This window comes from Anolis sagrei, chromosome 1, assembly GCF_037176765.1.
Source record: "Anolis sagrei isolate rAnoSag1 chromosome 1, rAnoSag1.mat, whole genome shotgun sequence".
NCBI classification, from domain to species: Eukaryota; Metazoa; Chordata; class Lepidosauria; order Squamata; family Dactyloidae; genus Anolis; species Anolis sagrei.
In genome coordinates this window covers 64,153,678-64,175,533 of record NC_090021.1, presented here as the reverse complement: position 1 = coordinate 64,175,533, position 21,856 = coordinate 64,153,678, and the positions used below count along the sequence as shown (strand labels likewise).

General features: G+C 40.5%; 1 protein-coding gene across 1 annotated transcript; it reads left to right on the top strand.

Annotated features, from left to right (window-relative positions):
- Positions 1 to 1,902: 1,902 nt before the first annotated feature.
- LOC132762081 (protein unc-93 homolog A-like) lies at positions 1,903 to 21,856 on the top strand. Its single transcript, XM_060755080.2, has 9 exons — positions 1,903 to 2,083; positions 8,836 to 9,042; positions 10,515 to 10,696; positions 12,199 to 12,428; positions 13,027 to 13,152; positions 14,011 to 14,222; positions 16,698 to 16,833; positions 17,541 to 17,672; positions 20,068 to 21,856. The coding sequence occupies exons 2-9, from the start codon at positions 8,956 to 8,958 to the stop codon at positions 20,337 to 20,339; spliced, it is 1,377 nt and encodes a 458-aa protein (XP_060611063.2). The 5' UTR covers positions 1,903 to 2,083; positions 8,836 to 8,955; the 3' UTR covers positions 20,340 to 21,856.

Sequence of the window (21,856 nt, the reverse complement as noted above, 5' to 3'; positions counted from 1 at the left end):
ATTTTTTGAGTCCAAGGTAATTTACTGTTTGCAAAAAGTAAATGGTGACAGGCCAGCTGAAAAGCTGGATCAAAACTGCCACACCTACATTGAGTGCAGAGTCAGTGTAAAACATTGTTACAGACATGCACAGTCTTGACTTCATACATACTTCTTAACAAGGCTGGCATTACCTTATTTGGGGTAGCCATTACTTAACAGATGTCCCATGATTAAAAGTCACACAAATTTCAAGTGTCTGGGTCAGAAAATTGTTCAAAGTACAAAGATCAGTAGTTTTCGTGCAAAGATCAGTGGTTTGCCTAAGTTACAGAGGTCAGCAGAAGCTATTCATTATTCAAGTAAAAAATTTCCTTTCCTGAGTTCAGCTCCTTCAATATGATGAAGAAACAAGAGTGTAACTAGTCCAGATGACCAAGATTTTTGCTAACGCTTCTGTAACACATTGCTTGCAAAAAAGGAGAAATTGTAGAGTGACTTTTTCTATTCTAACATATAGGGCTCAAAGCAGTCATCATCACAGTTGGTGGGAAATAGATAGTTATCTAGCTAATACTGAGTCTTATCTAGCATGCACTATACATGCATTTTGTTGCATTGACATATATCCCATTAATTGTTTGTATATTTCTTTTGAATTAGATTTTATTGTTATAATAAAGATTGTTTGTATTAGTTCACTTTAATTATAGTCTCAGTCTCTTTGCCTGGATGATTATATATAATTTCTGCACAAGTTATGAGCTAGTATCTCAGTTTTGGGAGGGAAGGGTTAGCATTGAGAAAATGTGTGTCTAAAGAGGGAAATTGAGAATGTGTGGCTCTGCCGTAGTTCTCTTCCAAAGCAATAGGAAATGTAGATGCATCCCCTTCTATTATTGGTAAATTTATTTGATATTTGCACAAAACAGACAGGTCAGCATCTTTAGACCTGATAAAGACATGTAGCTCGTCTTTGCTTGTGCCTTATAGAGAAAACTGTAAATGTTTACTCCTGCTTTTGAAATTTGTGAGAACTAGAGCAGGACAATCAGATCAAGAAGCACAGTTCTACTGTTTCAAGGAGATTCTGATGTCCTTGAGCCCTTTCATAGTAGACAAATATAACTTTCATGTTAATTGTCATGATTCTACCCCATGGATTCTTGGGATTTGCAGTTTTGGGAAAAGTGTTCAAAGTTTTCAGCCTTGCCACCAGCATTAAGCGCCATATAATCCAACTTTATTAACAAAGGTGTGTCCATTGTAGAAGCCACAAAGTTCAGCTTGGAGGAGAAAAGCCCTAGAGCTGATAAGTTGGCAGTGTGTAAATACTTGAAGGGCTTTGCAATAGAAGATTATGCGATTTTGTATTCTGTTGCTTCAAAGACTGAAATATAGATTAAAGGTAAGACTGAAGTATAGACTAAATTACAAGAAAACAGGCTCAACCTAAACATTAGATGGAACATCTTGTCTGTAAGAAATGTTCTAGTTTTTGAACAGGATCTCTCATGATTTTTCTGAATCAACTAGAGGTCTCTTCCAATTCTGCAATTATATGAAAATGTGTGAGGCACTGTCCTTACTATGACATATTCAATCTTGCATTGCTAAAAACTCAGTAAGCCATATGGGGTAATGTGCAGGAGAAATATAGGAAGACAATAATGTGTGAGACCATGTCTTTCTTCCTAAGCAAAGTGAATTTATAATTATCTCCATCATACTTTGTTCCTTCACAGATGGACAAACTTTCTGTCTATACATATGAGGTAATGACATTACAGTGACACAATCCTGTTTGCCCTAGCTATTTGAGGGTGTAGCCCGGAAGCTGGAAGCATGACACACTGTTCCAGTAAGAGGGTAATGCAAAATATAATTTTGTCAATCTGCTTTTGATGCTCATTGTTGCTTTAGTTGTGGAACAGAACATCAACATGTTCTAACTCGTTTCGAAATGCATAAGAATTGGTGATGTTGAGCCTCTATTGAACGGAGGCTGCAAAATCCTGAAAAGCAGAATTCCTCAGAATTGCTATCAGGAGATCTAATATCACCACTCTTGTATGGTTGCAGCGAGCGAGAAGTCTTTCCAAAGGTAATGTGCCAGGTTGTATTGAGATGTCCGATGTCTGCCATGTGGATGGGAAGTACAGAAAATGAGAACATGTTGTTCAACACTTGCAAAAGACTGTAGGTCAGCTTTATCAAATTTGCTGCTTTCAGAATTGTGAGACTACAACTTTCATTTTCTTCAACAGGCTATCCAGAAAGGATGGGGATTGTAGTATAACTCATCTGGAGGACACTAAGTCCAGGAAATCTGCTTTAGATTTTACACTTTGTGACATCTTTCTGTTTGTGATCTATTACAGAACTCTGTTTTCCCAGGGGTGACTCACATGGAGACCCCAAATTCAGTCCTTTGTACAGGTCCTATAGACAGCATGGCTGGAAAATATTGACTATGCTGGCTTGGGGATTCTGGGACTTCTAGGGCTCGTCTATACTGGTCATATCAGGCAGTTTCAAGCTAACTTCAAACTGCAGCAGCTGTCTTACACATATTAAAGTGTGCTGCAGCTCTCTTTAAAGTGCTTAAACCAATTTAAGCTAGGTTGGGAAAGTCCAAAAATTGTCCTTGAATGTGTGCAGAGTGGTTGCAATGTAAACCACATCAAGCAAAATTGACTTCACAAAATGCAAATTGTTGGTCAGCCAATGCTCTAACGCATGTTTTAACTTCCAAATTTGGATGTGTTTACTTCAAGGTCAGGTGCCTGATATATAATTACTTCAGGGGGGTTGTTTCGGACTTTCCCCTGACTTAGCTGTGCAGCATGTGACCAATAGAATGCCTATACGGGATGTAACCAGTCCACGCACTGGTTACATCCTGTATAGATTACTGCAACGCTCTCTACGTGGGGTTGCCTTTGCAGACGGCTCGGAAGCTACAAATGGTCCAACGATCGGCAGCCAGGTTGTTAACAGGAGCGGCACTCAGGGAGCACACCACTCCTCTGTTGCGCCAGCTCCACTGGCTGCCAATTTGCTACCGGGCACAATTCAAAGTGCTGGTTTTAGCCTTTAAAGCCCTAAACGGTTCTGGCCCGACCTATCTGTCCGAACGCATCACCCCCTATGAACCAGTTAGGACATTAAGATCGTCCGGGGAGGCCCTGCTCTCGATCCTGCCAGCCTCACAAGCACGGCAGGCGGGGACGAGAGACAGGGCCTTCTCAGTGGTGGCCCCTCGGCTGTGGAATGCCCTTCCCGCAGACGTTAGATCGGCCCCCTCCCTGCTGGCGTTCAGGAGAAGAGTGAAGACCTGGCTCTTTGAACAGGCGTTCAATTAAGCAGTGCAATCAATTGACTGAGTTTGGAACTTGGAATTTGGAACTTGGAATAATGGACGAGGAGATCGGATCATGACTTTACTGATGAGACGTGTTGGATTAGTTATATGGATGTATTGATGTCATGTTGATTTACTGATGTATTGTTGTATTGTTTTAGTTGCTTCAGTTATTGTTTAAATGTTAATGCTAATGCTGTGCACCTTGTATATTGACCTGTTGTAAACCGCACTGAGTCGCCTGCGGGCTGAGATAGTGCGGTATACAAATAAAGTAAATAAATAAATAAATAATAAGTAAATAAGATGGGTTATTGAATGCCTCCACTTATAACTCACTTTCTGCTTCTTTGTTGTACTTTGTGTGCCTCCAAGGAGTATCTGGACATCTCACCAGATTCTCTGCAGATACTGGAACTATTTTGAGGGCACATTCCATGGCTAATGTATCACCATCCTGACCTCAAACCTGTCCCACAAATATAAAAATAATAACCCACACAGTGACACCAGTTTCTTCCAAGATGGTTCAGAACTAGCCTAAGTAGTCTGTGTACACGAGGCCCTAATTCCAAAATTTAAGTTTTCTATACTTAATTTTTTATACTTAAACTAACAGTGACCTGAATTCAAATTCCTATATTTGATTACTACATTTTAAAGTTAAGCTGAAATGATCCTGTTTAATTGCTCAATTCCAATTCTACTATATGTTCTGTCCACCTTGTTGATCAGTCTATCCTTTGATTCGTTTTGCATATTGGCCCTTTCCCCCTCCAAAAAAAGAGAAAAAAATGAGTCTAGAGGTTATCTCTGATGTTGCTTATGATGCTTGTTTATTATTGTTTATGCAGTTTTATGCTATTTTAATATGTTATTGTTCTGCTTTTAATTGTATGTTGCCTTGGGCTTGGCCCCATGTAAGCTACCTCAAGTCCCTTTGGGGAGATGGAGGCAGGGTAGAAAAATAAAGTTGTTGTTGTTGTTGTTGTTGTTGTTGTTCTTCTTCTTCTTCTTCTTCTTCTTCTTCTTTTTCTCCTTCTCCTTCTCCTTCTCCTTCTCCTCCTCCTCCTCCTCCTTTTTATACTCTTCCAAGGGACTACTCTGGGAAACATTTATCAGCCAGTGTAGAGAGTAGTGGACTGAACAGCCTCAGGAAAAGGAATAAAAAAGTTAAATGGGGAAAATAATGGATATGTGGAGCAAGGATTTGCTTTAGCAAGATAATTCCAAGTTAATATTAAGAAGATGTAGGCATGGAAAAGTTACAAACACCCACAATATTATGTGAACAACAAGATTACCATGCTAATCTTCTTTGGCAAGATCTAGTTTGACAGGAATGTCCTGTGGCAATACACTTTTAATGCAACCCCCCTCAAAGCTGTAACTATAACTCTAGGAATGTTGCAATGTTTACTTTAGGATGTTTTATTTTTTTAAAGAAACCTAGAAGGGATCCCATGCTAGCAGACTGAATGAAAACCTCTTGAGGTAAGATAAACCGGTTGAAGACAAATTTGATACAGAATGTCCAGTTGGCTGGCTTTCTGTATCAAATTTTTCTTCAACCGGTTTATCTTACCTCAAGAGGTTTTCATTCAGTCTGCTAGCATGGGATCCCTTCTAGGTTTCTTTAAAAAAATAAAACATCCTAAAGTAAACATTGCAACATTCCTAGAGTTATAGTTACAGCTTTGAGGGGGGTTGCATTAAAAGTGTATTGCACTGCACTCTTGAGGCATTTAAGTGCAGCATGTTTGTGATAACTTCCTGTTTCTTCATGTGTTTCTTCACAACCATTCTCTTCCTCCATCACATAGCCTTGCCATGTTTCTCTGGGGTCTCACCTGCTCTCACAGGTCTCCTTCCTCTTTGCCTGCTCCCCATGAAGAATAGGTGATGTGAGTTCTCTCTGATATGATGCTTCGATTTCTGAAACCCACTGGGGATTTCGCAAAGTCACTCTCTCTCAGCTTCAAGGGGAGATGAATGCAACCCCCTTCTGAATAAACATTGCCAATAAAACTATGTGACAGGTTTAGTTTGGGTTGCCATAAGTTTCCTGGAAGGCTTGTTTAAAGGTTTGCCATGGTTCGTATTTGGGTAAGAGCCTGCAATAAAAACCAGATGTTATAGGCTATATTTCAGAGGAAGAAATTGGCAAATCAAGCACGTGAGAATTCTTTGCCTTAGCCCCATGAAATTCACAGAATTGCCCAAAATCAACACGTGGCTTGAAGGCATACACAAATACATACACACACAGAGTCAGAGAAAAGTAATTTTTCTAGGCTTTGAGTGTAGAAAGTATAGTAGAGTGGAAAGAACGGCTTGATTCAACTTTCCATTTTTGACAGAAAATTGTAGGTCTTAAAGTGTGCTTTCCACACTATATCTGTCGAGAACCTGTCTTATTTTTGCACAATACATTCATTTTTGTGGTGATTTTAAATATCCACTAGTATTCATGCAAGGCAATTTAGGTTTCTCAACTGTTAGACTGATATACCTGGATATCTCTCTGAACTGTTAGGAACAAAGATATGTCAATGCATAAAATATATAGCAGATCTTCAGAAGTGTTATTTCAGTTGCCCAAATATATATATATCATCTACTCTCCCATAAAATATATTGCTTTCAAATCTTGCTCTCAAGAGACTAAAAAATAAGTAGTCTTCATTAAAAGTTAACATAGTTGATTTATTTACAAACTTTATGTATTTAATGTACAGATACATTGCTTATTAGTTTCATGGTAACTGAATTATACTTATTATACTTATTATACTAATTATACTTATGGTAAGTGAATTATACTATAGTATTCTGTACTATACATCTGCTGACTGTACTATACTGTACTATACATTTACAGCAAACATCTATTAACTAACATCTCACAGCAGTATACTGACTATACTCCTGCTCTAACTGACATCTACAGACTTCACTGACTTCTAACCTCCAATTGACTCAAGCTTCAAATGACTTCTAACTGAATTAACTGACTCCAACTGACTTTTGATTCACATGGTCTGTAGTCCCTCCCACCAACCTCTAACAACATACAGTTAAGGTTGTCTTTCTCAACCTTCCTAATGCCACGACCACTTAATACAATTCCTCATGTTGTGGTGACTCCCAACCATAACATTATTTTCACTGCTATTTCTTAACTGTAATTTTGCTACAGTTATGAATTATAATATAAATATCTGACATGAAGGACATATTTTCATTCACTGTACCAAATTTGGCACAAATATGCCTGTATTTGTCATTTGGGAGTTGTAGTTGCAGGGATTTATAGCTCACCTACAATCAAAGAGCATTCTGAACTCCACCAATGATGGGATTGAACCAAACTTGGCACACAGAACTCCCATGAACAACAAAAAATACTGTAAGAGTTTTGTGGGCATTGGCCTTGAGTTTGGGAGTTGTAGTTCACCTACATCCAGAGAGCACTGTGGACTCAAACAATGATAGATCTGGACCAAACTGGGCATGAATATTCAACATGCTCAAATGTGAACACCAGTGGAGTTTGGGGGGAAACAGTCCTTGACATTTGGGAGTTGTATTTATAGTTCACCTACAATCAACAAACATTCCAAACCCCACCAGTGATAGAATTGGGCCAAACTTCCCACACAGAACCCTCATGCCTTGAAGGGACTTGCTGGCATGAGTCTCCTTCCAGCCTCACACACTCTCCCTCACTTGCACATGTGCTCCATGGTGCCATGCAGTGAGCATGCCTGCTCTCCCCTCCCCACTTAGAGTCTGAGCAGCAGCCCTCCCCTTGGCTGAGAGGCCAGCTGAGAGCTGGCCAATCACAGCAGAGGAGGGCTTTTGGTGGGTTTCCAAAAAGGAAGAGAAGAACAGGTGGAGAGATCTTCAGCCTTCTCTGCCAAAGAGGTTCCTAAGACCATAAGAAATACAAGGTTCCCTCACTTATTGCGGGGGTTCCGTTCCAGGACCACCCACAATAAGTGAAAATCCGCGAAGTAGGGACTCCATATTAATTTTGATATTTATACATTATTTTATATTTTATATATTATTTTCTTACCTGTGCTTCCTTACCTGCCTCCTGGTCCATCCCAAGGGCACCTGCCTGCCTCCCTGGCCTCCGCAGAGCCTCCAGAGCCATGCAGGCAGCAGCAGGCCAGGGAGGTAGGCCTTCCCCGCTGTGCCTCAGGCCACCGCACTTCCAGGATCTGTGGAAGCCAAGGAGGCAGGCCTTCCCTGCCACACCTCAGACCACCGCACTTCCAGGGTCCCTGGCCTCTTTGGCTTCTACTGGACATAAATATTTAATATTTTTATTAATATTTTCAAAAACCCGCAAATCAGCGAATCTGCTAAAAGCGAACCATGAAGCAGCAAGGGAACACTGTACGTGTTTTGTGATGGACTTTGGCAACCCCTCTGAATCCCTCTTGTGACCCCCCCCCCCAGAGGTCCCGACCCTTAAGTTGAGAAACGCTGAGTTAAGGGAAAATACACATCAACACATACATACAACATAGTAAGCAATCTCAATTATACACATAACAAATAATTAGTATAGGAGGCTTGTAGAAGGCTGCTATTTCCAACATACTGTGATGCGCTTTATGGGGTCTGCCTTTTAAGTATGTTTAGAAACTTCACCTGTCCCAAAGAGCTACATTCAGATTGCTAACTGGGAACTGGCTATAGGGAGTGTACAACTCCTTTGTTATAACAGATCTACTGGTTTGTATCCTGGCACTATTTAACGTGCTATGAAGACCTATATGGCTTTGGTGCGGGATATTTACGAGCCTGTTAGCGTTCTGAGGTTGTTTGGAGAGACCCTGCTCTCTGTCTTGCCACTTTCTCAGGCCAGCTTGGATGGAAAAAGGGAAAGGGCTGCTTTATGGTGGCTTTGGAAGTCCCTGCTTAGGGAGGCTAGGATGGCATGTAAACATATTTCCATAATAATAGCAATGATAATTCCTCATCAGTTACAAACAGATCTGCCATGACATAAAGTCTCCTTATTTTTGCATGCTGTGCATTCACAGTGTTTGTTAGTTAGCAACAATGACTATCTCCTCTTATCCTGTCACAAATTTGCACTGGTTTATTAATAGCCACCACACCCCCCTAGTTTACAACATGCTATTACTGTGGAGCTTTGCAAGCAATCCTTTACCCTTTAACCTTAACTGTTTCCCACCTCAAATTAAATTACACGTGCATGCCTTTTTCTGTGCCAGTTTCCTGTGAAGGGGGCATGTTATGTGACGAAAGAGCAATGAAAATAATTTCCTCACTCTTGGAAGAGACTTTTGTAATTGAGTTGCAAGGGCAGCAATTAGGCAGATAAAGTTGCAATCAGAATCTGTGAAAGCTTATCCATGCTTTGAGCAAGTGAATCAGTAACAAATTCCCTGTGATGTTTTCAGTTCACTGGATGATATCCAAATGACTAACATGACTCCTTTACATTTAAGATGAAGCAAAGCTAGATCTTGGCTCCTGTTGCTGACCCCTTTGCCTGGATTTAATCCATCTGGAATTATTCACTTCAACGAAGAGATTATTTTATTTTAAAATAATCTGTGAATCACAACATGGAAAAGAATTTAAAGAATATCCTGGTTGTTTCATTTGGATTCTTATTTCTATTTACTGCTTATGGAGGACTTCAGAGCCTGCAGGTAGGTATATTTTAGGTGCTTCATTGAAGATGGCCCATTTAACTCTGGAATATACATTGGGAGTGATATATTTGAAGGAGATATAGTGACATCATATTGTGGGTGGATATCATAAGGAAAGGCAGTCCCAGAAATGCCCAAGGACCACCAGAATGCAAGAGTCCTTCTGGGACAAGTCAATATTCCATCACTGTCCTTTCCACAGTGGTTCTGGAAGTTTGAGAGCAGAAGAAAACAGGGAAATGTGTGTCTGAACAACATCATAGTGTGGTCATGATGGCTAAAGTTATTAATGAGAGGGATCACACTAGTTAGGAGAGGCTGAAGCACCTTGCTTTTGCCTCAACTTGCTCAGAAAGACAAGATTATGTCCTCCCTGCTCAGTTAAATAAGTGCAAACTACTTTTTCAGCCATCAAAGTAAGCAAAGAAAAAAAATAAAGTGAGAGAGTAGACAGAAACTGGGAGGAACAGTAAGACAGCAGAGGATTAATCTGAACTGTTCTTGGAAACTGGGACAATGGAGGACATACTAACAAGGAAACTGATTCGAGTGTTGCAAGCAATGGCTTGTCCCAACACTTCTTGCAAATGAAAAGGCTTGAAACTGGAAATTCCTCACATAAATCAGGTCCTGTGATACTCAGCTACTGGAAGAAATCCTCTTTTCTTCCTCATTTCTCAGTGTCTTCCAAAACTGGTAGATTCTATAGCAACAACAATTCCACTGCGTTTTGTAATGTTGACACCTCCAAGTGCTCCATGAAATGGACTGACTCTCCTTAATGCCACTTCTGGCCCTAGAAAGAACCTTAAAGGCTGGATGTCCTAATTTTTTGTCTGTCTCCCCAACAGTCAAACAACTATTGTTGTAAAATAGGATGGGTGTGTTTTTAAGGACAGGGGAGTGCATTAGACCTAATCACAAAGGCACACACCCTTTTGTGCATGTAATACTGGATTTTTGGGAGACATAATCATTATAATTACGGTGATAAATCTTTGTAGCACAGGAGGATATAAGGTATGGATGGACATCATGCTGGGGTGTAAAAAAGGGGTGGTCACTTGGACCTCCTGAGACTGTTCTCCTGTACTCCTTCATGACTTGCTGCTTAATTAAGATGCAGGGCTTTCCCGTGCATTTTTAACTTCCCAAAGTAACCAATTTTTCAAACATGGAAGTGGACTTTTTGCCACTTCCAGTTTTGCTTTTTGGCATGTTTGGAAAATCCCCATAAGATTGGTCCAGGATGTGCAGTTGTCCACCACCAGCAAAAGAAGTGGGAAGGGAAGGGAAGAACCTACTCCTGTTTTGATGTTGGGAATAATCATGGTGGCAGTCATCTTTACTGCCAATTTTACAATGTCATGGGGGCAAGGGGGGTACAAAGCAGGAGGCAGAGATTGTACGTGCCACACGGGCTATGTGTTGCTCACTCTTGCTGCATCCATTGTGTTTTGTATTTACAGAGCAGTCTCCATTCTCTAGAAGGCCTGGGTGTTGCTTCTCTGAGTGTCATTTATGCAGCGCTGATCCTGTCCTCCATGTTTCTCCCACCCATCCTCATTCAGAAGCTTGGATGCAAGTGGACAATTGTAGGCTCCATGTGCTGCTACATTGCATATTCCTTGGGCAACTTCCATGCCAGCTGGTAATTTTTGTCATTGACTTCCTAAGAGGCCTGAAGTGCAATTTAGGGAAAATATTTCCAGCTCAATTAGTGGAAGGAAGGAAGCAGAATAGAATGGATCCATTCAAGCTGAGTCATACATTCAAGGTTTTAGTTAAGACTAAGACTTGGGTGTTCTATTACATGATTCAGAAGATGCTTTGTTATGTCACGGCCAGCGTAAACTCCAGCATGAAAAGGCTTGGATACTTAGTAAACAAACAGAGCCCAAATCTCTTTGTTGGCCCTGATGAGAGCAGGCAAAGCCCTTCAGTTGGATTTAGCTATGTATAGACTCAATGTTTAACAACTGATTCAGTAGATCTGCTTTAATTGGCACTCACCAACCAGCTTCCAACCAGATGTCTAACCATATGAAGAAGCTGGAAGAAGAAAATATGAGCTCAAAGTATTTTTTGGTAATTTTATATGATTAGAAGATGTTAACATTTTATCTTAATATCATGGTGATGACAAGTGAGATACTTTAAGGCTGGAAATGTTTCTGGCTCTCTGGAATCAGCAGGGGTCATCCGGGATGGCCTAAATACCCCAATGGCATCTATTTTTGAACACTAAGCAAGGTGAACTCTGCTGAATATTTTATTGGGGGACCACCAATGAATATCAGGTTCTGTTGCCACGTGCATGTGTGTGTATGCACACACACAAGTTTATCTTAAAATGAAGCAAAATACATAAACTATATCCAGTTAAGCTGAATTATATATTCAAGGGTTTACTTAAGACTGTTGGGTGTTCTATCATATGATTCACAAGATGCTTTGTTATGTCACTGTAAAAAGATATAATAGTGTGGAAATATGCTATACACAGTGAGCCACCATTCTCATTATGGCTGTCATTTCACAGCTGCCACATACGTGTGGCATGGTGTAGTGCTTCCATGTGCTCTGTTGTGCTATGCAGAAGCATTTACTACTGGACCTACCATAACATTATTGAAGTTCCCAAGCCCAGCCATTCATGCCTGAATGAAAGTGAGGGATCGCACTTTAGTCAAATTCTAAGCAATTGCAACATCCACTGAGGGCTGTTGGGGTCCTCTGGAAATCCCAGTGTCTGAGGTAGAAATAATCACAGTGGGAAACTAGCTCAATCTCAAAGGAAAGATCATCCTGCATAATGCAGCTCCAGTCTGGTATGAAACAGACCAGTTCAGAGCTGCATAGTGGTCACACATAGTGGTGCTTTCAATCACCTCTGTGGCTGGACAGCACAACTGGGAATGGGGCAATACCAGTTTGAAACTGGTATTAAATGGTCAATGTAGATGGAGCTTTTGTCAATAAGCTCTGAAGGACCATATATATCCCAATCCTATCTAACAACAGAAAATATGTAATTCTTTTCACTTTGATAGCATGATGTTACCTGTGGCATCTCTTTTAAAAGAGGTAGTTGCTTCAAAGAAAGAGGCATGTTTATTTATTTATTTATTTATTTATTTATTGTTTTGGCAGGTATACACTGATCCCTACATCTATGATCTTGGGGCTGGGAGGAGCACCCCTTTGGTCAGCTAAGTGCACATACCTCACCATTGCTGGCAACTCATATGCTGAGAAAGCAGGGAAACTTGGAAGAGATGTGGTTAACCAGTATTTTGGACTCTTCTTCCTGATATTTCAATCTTCTGGAATCTGGGGAAATCTTATATCATCCTTGGTATTTGGCCAGACACCAAACAAAAGTAAAATATAGATAAATACAGTAAGAACCCCTGAATGACAGTACCCATATTCATGGTTTCACTTACCTCTGCTTAAAAATAATCTCTTTTTAGGAATTTACTGTTGTCTAGGCATTTCTAGGTTATGTTTTCCCAGGAAGTGACCATAGAATTGTATTGGAGAACCCAACAAATCCCTGTGCTCATACCTCTCTAGGAATCTCAAGATCTCCAACACAATATGGTATACTGGGACTGAAAGTCAGCTAGCCTGATGGTTTTTGATCATATCAGCAGTTTCAACTACCCCATGGTTAAGGTGGTCTTGCTGTCTAGAATAAAATGGGTGGCTATAATTTAAAATTAATGGAATTACATAGGAATCTACTATGTTTTAAAACCAAGGGAGAGGAGTGACTTTGTGGCCCCCAGGAGATGCAACATTATAATTTTTTTTTGAGAGGAGAATCCTGAGAAAATTCTGAGAAACCTCAATGTTCTTCTGTCACAATTTGGGAATTGGCATTATGCTATTTTGGAATATTTGCACTTATGGTCTTGATTTTTCCTGTATTTGGAATACTCAGAAACTCTTCCTTTCACTTTTTAAATGGACTAGCAAACATCTCAGAAGCTGCTCTGGCATGCTGTGGTGCAGCAGACTGCATGAACATCACATCAGATGATTCAAATTCATCACGACCAACGCAAAGCCTTATCTACATACTGCTAGGAATCTACACAGGTAAATGCTTCCCATAGTATTTATATCACTATGCTTGCCAAGTTTCAGAGCAAAAATCTCAGGGTAAGAGCACTGCTTTAAGAAATGTGTGTGTGTGTGCATTCTTTATTTGTTAGACTTGGTCCTTGAATTTTGTGGAATAGCAACAAACCAGATAAGCAACTGAAATTTCAATATGGGAAAACTCCAATGTTGAAGCCTCTCTGAGCCAATGTCTAGCTGGATTCATGCTGGGAAAATGAGAGAATTCTTAGTGGGTCTGTAGACAGTTTGTAGGTTGTGTTTCTTCATCAGCTTCTATATGTGGTCAGTGGTTTGGTAAGAACACTTTTCCTCTGGGGGATTTTTGTCTTTACTCTCATGGCTTGTTCTTGGTCTTGCAGCTCTTTTAATGTCTGTGGTGAAGTATCAATTGGTCTAGAGCTGAGTTTAGGTGGTTGAGTTCACCTTGGAGGAGGTGAGGTTTGCAGATTCTTTTTTGCAGTCTGCCAAGGCTTTAATTGTGCTTCTTTTTTGACTTGGGTGATGGTTGGCATTTATGTAGGTATCTATCTGCAGTGCCCAAACACAAATCAAGGAACATGAAACACACTGCAGATTACAACCAGACCTCACAACCTCTGAGGATGCCTGCCATAGATGCAAGCAAAACATCAAGAGAGAATGCTTCTGGAACATGGCCATACAGCCCGGAAAGCACACAACTACCCAGTGATTCCGGCCACAAAAGCCTTTGACAATACATAAAACATATTTGCTTCAGAGGTAGAGATTAAACTTTTTGACTAAGCTCGCAATAGAAATAACTCAACTCATTTTAAAATTGTTTTCATTCAAACATATCCATTCATCTTGCAGGCAGCGGAGTGTTTGCTGTGATTTTAGTTGCTGTATTTCTAGATCCAATTTCAGCTCAACTAAAGGAGAATGAAGTAAAGAAGATACCATCCTTTTGGTCTACTTTCTTGGCAACATTCCGGCAACTTAAAGACATTCGCCAGTGCCTCTTGATTCCACTGACCATGTACAGTGGTTTTGAACAAGGATTTCTTGCTGGTGACTACACCAAGGTAAGAATGACTCAGAGATCTATGTTCCTGAATAAACTCACTGACACTAGGAATCGGAATCAAGAGACTGAAACCATAAAATAGAAAGAAATTCATATCCCAAACCATTTGCAATGCCCTTTTCAAAACACATACATCTCCCCCCCATCATACATTTAGTGACAGTGTCCTGTAGCAGCATTAACCTGCCTATGAAATGCAGAATTGTCATGAAAGGATAAGGAAAAGCAATAACCACAAATATTCATGAATGGTTGATCCCTCTACCTTGATATTACCGCTTCACACTGCATCGGTACAATGTGATATAGAGATTGTTTGTTTTAATGAGATAGAGCTGACATCTGTGAAAGAAGCAATTCTCTTCATGAAATAGTTGTTCTGAATCTATGTATGTATGATGGCCTTCCAAATATAGTTTCTTGGTGGTAGATATGTAAGTGACTGTGGAGCCCTATCCTTCCACAGTGAGGACATCGGTTTCCAGGTGAAAGACAGCTCCAATCAGGGTTGGCTTGATACACCTTCCTCTTGGCATGTTTCTCCCTTTCACCCTCCATTCGTGCCTCTTCAAATACCACAGCACTGTTGGTAACAGCTGACCTCCAGTTAGAGCGCTCAAGGGCCAGGGCTTCCCAGTTCTTGGTGTCTATGCCACGGTTTTTAAGCCCATCTTTAAATCTCTTTCCCTGTCCACCAACATTCTGTTTTCCATTCTTGACTTGAGAGTACAGTAACTGCTTTGGGAGATGGTGATCAGGCATTTGGACAAAGTGGCCAGTCCAGCAGAGTTGATGGCGTAGGAGCATCACTTCAATACTGGTGGTCTTTGCTTCTTTCAGCAAGCTGACATTTGTTTGCCTGTCTTCCCGAGTAATTTGTAGGATTTTTCAGAGGCAACACTGATGGAATCATTCTAGGAGCTGAGTGTGATGTCTGTAGACAGTCCATGTTTCCCAAGCATTGTTGCACTCCAGGACAGGAATAACCCTCTGACTTTAAAACACCACATGATGGATAGGAAAAGCAATCCTTTTTGTTGAAGCTTAGTTTTAAAAAAGCCAGTTGAAGATATATGCTTTTAAGAAAGCAGAGAAGTTCCAATAAGGTAAAAAGATCAGCAGGAACAAAGTAATCCAAAGCAGAATTCAACAAAATACAAAGACAATCCAAGGCAGGGTTTAACAAGTATAAAGACAATGTCCAGACTTTTGTAATCAAATTCAAAAAGACCAAGAAGTCCGACCATGAACAAGTACCCTTATCATGAATCTTCTGAGCAAGGCTTCCATGGAATAAGAACTAGGTTTCTGAAACGATGCTTCATCTAACAATTTCCCTTTGAGGCAAACCTTATATCCCAACACTCAGAAACTGGTTTCACTTTCCTCGGCTATCGCTCCGGGCTCTTATCTCTTGGAGCCTGGAGGTGCGACGTAGCACTTAACTTAGCTGTCTATTCTGGATGAACTCTAGCCATCTATCTATGAGCTCCATATCTTGCTCCTTATTAATTTCTCCGGGTGGCAAGTTGTTTTCAAACCCCAAATCTTGGGAACTCATAGAGTCAGGGAGTAAACCATCATCCCTATGCCCTGCAGGAACATTCTCATGAGAAACTGCCCTTTGAACTGGGCATTCTCTGCATGAATATTATTGACCAAAAAAAATCCATTTTGACCCTCAGTGCAATCATTTCCCTCATCATTTCCCACATCAGAAGCACCGTGATCTTGAAACACAAACACAGGCTGAATTCCAACAAGCATGTAGCAGGGTTGGGAGGACAATAGCTTTATAAACAAGCAACTTGGTATCCCTATAGATGTCCTGATACTCTGCTTCATTCAGAAAAATGCTGCACTTGAAAAGCCCAGGCAGTGTTGTATTTCAGTGTCAATATTGACTTTTGTGGAGAGATGGCTGTCAAGGTTGCGGAAATGGTCAACATTTTCTAATATTACACCATTAAGCTGTATTCCTGGCATTAGAGAGGGATTGGGTGGCGACTGCTGGAAGAGAACTTTGGTTTTCTCGATGTTCAATGAGAAGCCAAGTTTCTTGCATGCTTCTGCAAAGGTACTTAGAGTGGCTTATAGGTCTTCTTGTGAATGTGCATAGATTACGTTATCATTGGCATATTGGAGTTCTCTAACAGATGTTGTGACCTTGGTCTTGGCTTTCAGTCTACTGCAGTTGAATAGCTTGCAATCTGGCCGATCGATGATTTCCACTCTAGTGGGAAGCTTCCCATCAACAAGATACCATAATAGGCACATATTAAAGACAAAGACTTTAGAGCACAATGTGGAATAGTGTTTTTGATTATGTCTACATTAAATGAATGCTCATCCAGAACTTGTAAGAAGACTTACAAAGCATTTTCAGTTTCAAAGAGGATAATCAAACTACTGCCAGCAGTACTATCAATAGGATGTTATACTGTGCCTCTTTGTTTCTCTCCCTTCTCCCTAGTCCTTTGTGACCTGTGCCCTTGGGATAAATTATGTGGGCTATGTGATGATCTGCTTTGCTGGTGCAAATTCTCTCTCTTCCATGTTCTTTGGAAAGATTTCTCAGTTCACTGGTCGGAATGTTCTGTTTGTTCTGGGTATGTAAAAGCTAAATGGGAAATAAGTTTTGGGGAATGTATGAGTGGTAATACTGGATCTCTTGAGCAGAGTACTCACACTGGAAAGGCAGGGGCTGAATAACAACTAGTTCCATCCCGCACCCCACCAAATACATACTCAGGGCTATCACATAATGGTCTAGAAAAGAGTGAAAAAATAACAAAATGGCTGTCAATCAGAGTAAGGCAAGGAGAGGATGGATGTTGTAAACAAACAGGAAATCTGTGGAAACTTACAAAATATTTGTTAGTGAGCACAGGTGTGTAAAGGCAGCCAATTCAAAGAACAGGAACCTCATCTAGCATGACCAAAGTTTAGAAAGGACATGTGTCCTTATGACCTGCTTCTGAGTTTTTCCTAGGCTTCTGTTTGGCCATTGAGAGAAACACGAGCTGCCTTTAGTCTTTCACAGAACTATTGTGTTTTAACACAGCTTTCCCTATCACACTGCCTATCAAAAGAGTTACTACTACTACTACCACCACCACTCTGCTTTATCTCCCCAAAGGGGGCTCAAAGCGGCTTGGTTGGATTGGCCAACTGTTCTTGGCTTCTAGAATCACCTGGGCAGCCCCAATAGGTAGTGAAATGATGAACAAACAGGGCCATGATCTAATGCAGCTGAGCCATTCTTATTTTTACAATATTATTAACTTTTTAATAGATGTTCTTTCCTACCAAACAGGTGCAGTGCTCAACCTTGCTTGTATAATAACATTCCTGCTTTGGAAACCTCACCCAAAGCACCTTGCTGTATTCTTCATATTGCCAGCTATCTGGGGAATGGCTGATGCTATCTGGCAGACACAAACCAATGGTAAGCCTTTACTACATCAATAATAGAGCTTGGAAAAGTTGCTCTTCAATAACATGATTTACAGTTTTTCCCAATCTACCTCTGTGTCCAAGTGTGCATGCATATGACAGGTATAAAAGAGTTTTGAATGTGCACTAAGGAAAGGGCATGCTGATCAGGTCTATACAGTCCTGGAGGGTTGTTCCCAGTTGGTGAAGCTGGGGAATACCTGCTCGGACCCTTGACCTTTGACCTGTGGGGTCCTGCAAGATTCCATTCTTTCCCCATGCTTTTCAACATCTACATGAAACTGCTGGATTAGGTCATCCAGAGTTTTGGAGTTCGGTGCCATCTCTATATGGATGACACCCAACTCTATTATTCCTTTCCACCTAAATCCAAGGAAGCCCCTCTGATACTGTATCAGTGCCTGACTGCTGTGATGGCCTGGATGAGGGTGAACAAGTTGAAGATTAATCCTGACAAGACAGAGGTCCTCCAGGTCAATCATAGGCCTGATCAGGGTATAGGGTGGTGACCTGTGCTCAATGGGGTTGCACTCCCCTTGAAAGCACAGGTTTGCAGTCTGGGGGTCCTCCTAGACTCAGTGCTAATGCTTGATGCTCAGGTGTTGCGGTGGCTGGGAGGGCCTTTGCACAATTAAAACTCGTGTGCCAGCTGCGACCATACCTCGTAAAGTCCGATTTGACCATGGTGGTCCATGCCTTAGTTACCTCTAGACTGGATTATTGCAATGCACTCTACGTGGGGCTGCCCTTGAAGACATCCCGGAAACTTCAACTGGTCCAGCTCTCAGCAGCCAAACTGTTAACTGGAGCTAATTACTGGGAACAGTCTACTCCCCTGTTTATGGAGCTCCACTGGCTGCTGCTCATTTTCCGGGCCCAATTCAAGATGCAGGTTATCACCTACAAAGCCCTGAATGGTTTGGGACCTGCCTACCTTAGTGACCGTATTTCCTTATATGATCCTGCATGACTCCTCCAATCCTCTGGGGAGGCCCTTCTCTTGCTTCCCCCTCCACCGAGAGCGTGACTTGTGGGAATGAGGGAGAGAGCCTTCTCCGTGGTGGCCCCTCAACTTTGGAATTCCCTATCTGGAGAGATTAGGCAAGCACCCACCCTGGCAGCCTTTAGGAAGAGCCTAAAAACCTGGCTATTTCGGTGTGCCTTTGAGGAATGAATACAATCCCCACATCATGACCAGGTCAGCACAATATGCCCATGGATGCACTTTATCTCATCCTTCAATGATATTCACCCCATTGATGTTCCCACTTGAAATCCTCCACCAGGCATACTACCCTACTCATCCATCTCACCCAGGGTTTTTATATTTTAATTCTACTCTTTTAACTTGGCCCAGCTCGCTGTAAACATTTTTATTATTTTATTTCCTTTCCTGTATTTGATTTTGTCTTAATTTGCTTTGTTTATATTTCATTTAATTTTATTATTTGCTGTATTTATTTTATTTTGATTTGTTGTAATTGTTGGTCTTGGCCTCATGTTAGCCACCCCGAGTCCCCATTGAGGAGATGGTGGTGGGGTATAAATAAACTGTTATTATGAAACTTCCATTTGTCAAGATGCCCCAGTCTATGCATTCCACCACAGCCATGATAGTTTTTTATATTCAGCCTAAGGAAAGATTTGATGATGGGAAAGCTTTTATTGACATATGGCAATGCAATCTTGGGTTATGAACAAGAAGGGTGTCCAGTACCTCCTTGGACAAATCTTTCCCCTGGGCCAGATGTACAGCTCCAACCCTAGATCCAAATCAACCCAAGGAATGTCAGGAGAGATGTGCCAACGCCCATTTTTATTTTCTAGCTGTGTTAAATAGATATGTGCATGTGCGCATATCTATTTAAGTCATCTGTTGACTTATGGCAACACCATGAATTTCATCAGATTTTGTTGGGCAAGGTATATTCAGAAGTAGTGGTTTTGCCAGTTCCATTTGTCTTATATATAGCCTATAGTATCTGGGACTTATTGTTAGTCTCCAACATTTACTAATGCTGCTTTAAACATCACGTAATTTTTGTGCCTTTGGATCTTAGCCTAAACTGCCAGGGAGAGCAGGAAATATGAGGTTCTTCCTCAAGACAAATATATTCCTCAGTCAGAGTCTCTGACCACATCTTACTTGTCTAATGAGAGATTCATTTTCAGTGATAGACAGAAAGTATAGACTGATTGAAGCAAGAACATGATAAGATTCCAAGCAACTCCCTGGTACAAAGAGTAGGTGTAATAAAATATCTTTATTGTAGGAAGACCTTGTTCTAGGAGAGGGCATTAACCATGGCTGTTATAAACATAAATGAGTGTCAGGGTTTAGCTTTTCTAACCTAACACTTTAACCAATGTTTTATCTTTTTCCCTAGCTCTCTATGGAGTTTTATTTGAGAAGCACAAAGAAGCAGCATTTGCTAATTATCGTCTGTGGGAATCACTGGGATTTGTCATTGCCTTTGGCTACAGCACCTTTTTACGTGTCGATGTGAAACTGTATATTGTTTTGACTGTACTGGTGGTGTCCATGGTCCTATATGAAGTAGTTGAATACCTAGAATCCAAGAATTCTCCTAGAACAGAGAGCCTTGAAAAGGAAAAAACAGCTGAAAGTCAGCAAAATGCCCAACAAACTCAGTTGTAAACCAGCAAGGTCATTGAAGACTGGATTGCAGCCCTAATTTTACATATGCATTTTAATGAGCTGCCAGGAAATCTAGTGCCAATCAGCAATCTGGAAAGCAACAGTGCCTGGGAAAATCAATGGCTGATGATGGTAACCGGTGATTCCCATGTTGGTGCAGCTGTAAATCTGATGTGGGTTTTATTCTGAAATTTAGAAGAGCTTCCCAAGTTGCTGAATCTACTTCAGGGACATGGGTTGGCACCCTTGAGAACTTTTTCACTATTTGGAAAGGATTAACACTCTGCTTGACAGTAAAGAAGAATGCCAAAGGACTGATATTACAATGATCTGTGCAACATTTACTTGGGAGTTATATTTTCAGCAACATTTTACAGACTTTTTTAGAGCAATTTTTTTTTATTGCAACCCCCACAATTCTCCAGCCATTGTGACAAAAATGTTTTCCAAACTCTATCAGGGTACATACATACTGTAGAATTAACACAGTTGACACTGCTTTAACGTTCATGGCTCAATGCTGTGGAACCATGAGAGCTGTAGGTTTGCAAGGCCTTGAAACTTCTCTGCCAGAAATGCTGGTGATTTGCCAAGCTACAACCCCAGGATTCCATAGCATTGGCCCATGACAATTAAAGTGGTATCAAACTGCATTGAATCTACAATGTAGATGCATCCTTATTTGTTCTTTTTAACAATACTGATTTTAATTTATATTTTATTTGATTTTGAAATCAAATAAAATATGAGAATACACACTGTAAACACAAAAACATTTTATTTTGCTAAACATCTCCTGTACTAATTTCTAAATATTAGTCCTAAATTGCTCCTCATTAAGGTTTCTCAGCAGTTGTATAACTAAGCTGTATTTCATTGACTCATGTAAGTTTTGATCGACAGGCATCTCAAGCTTGGTCAGTTGTAAGCTGCTTACTGCAAGTAAAATAAACACAACTATATACCTTTTGAATCCTTTATTAAATTTGTATGAGCAACAAAAAATATAGAAAAGGCGAGAACAGATAAGTGTCTCACACATACAACCCCCAACATTTTTTTTTTAAGTACAGCTTTATGAATCTGGCCACCAAAACAGGAATCTTCAGAAAAATAGAAGTTGATGAAAGAAAGGAAAAAATCACTAGATGCATTTTGGAAGAAGTTATCAAATACAGTGGGCGCTTCTTAACTGGTGTTTTGTACCAATGTTCTCATATATACCAAAATCTTTGGATGCTCAAATCCTGTTATAAAGATACATACATACCTTCGTAAAAATGGAAAAATCAAAATTTGTTTTTTAACAATATTTTTAAAGCATTTCCAAGTTCTGGATGATACAGAACTTGTGGATACAAAAAGCCAACTGTAATTCCTAAAAAGCTCACAATGTTTTTGGTTACTGATGCAAGGGTTACCTCACTTATTTTATGACACTTTGGTGAAAAGTACAGTTGACCCTCCATATCCACAGATTCCTGGGTCTAGAAATGTATTTTAAATAATCTAAAATG

Bases quoted from the DNA above. Each gene is read 5' to 3' on its own strand.
- LOC132762081 (XM_060755080.2), top strand. From the start codon at position 8,956: ATGGAAAAGAATTTAAAGAATATCCTGGTTGTTTCATTTGGATTCTTA. The intron at 10,697-12,198 runs GTAATTTTTGTC...TTGTTTTGGCAG, and splicing joins GGCAACTTCCATGCCAGCTG to GTATACACTGATCCCTACAT. The intron at 12,429-13,026 runs GTAAAATATAGA...TAAATGGACTAG, and splicing joins TGGCCAGACACCAAACAAAA to CAAACATCTCAGAAGCTGCT.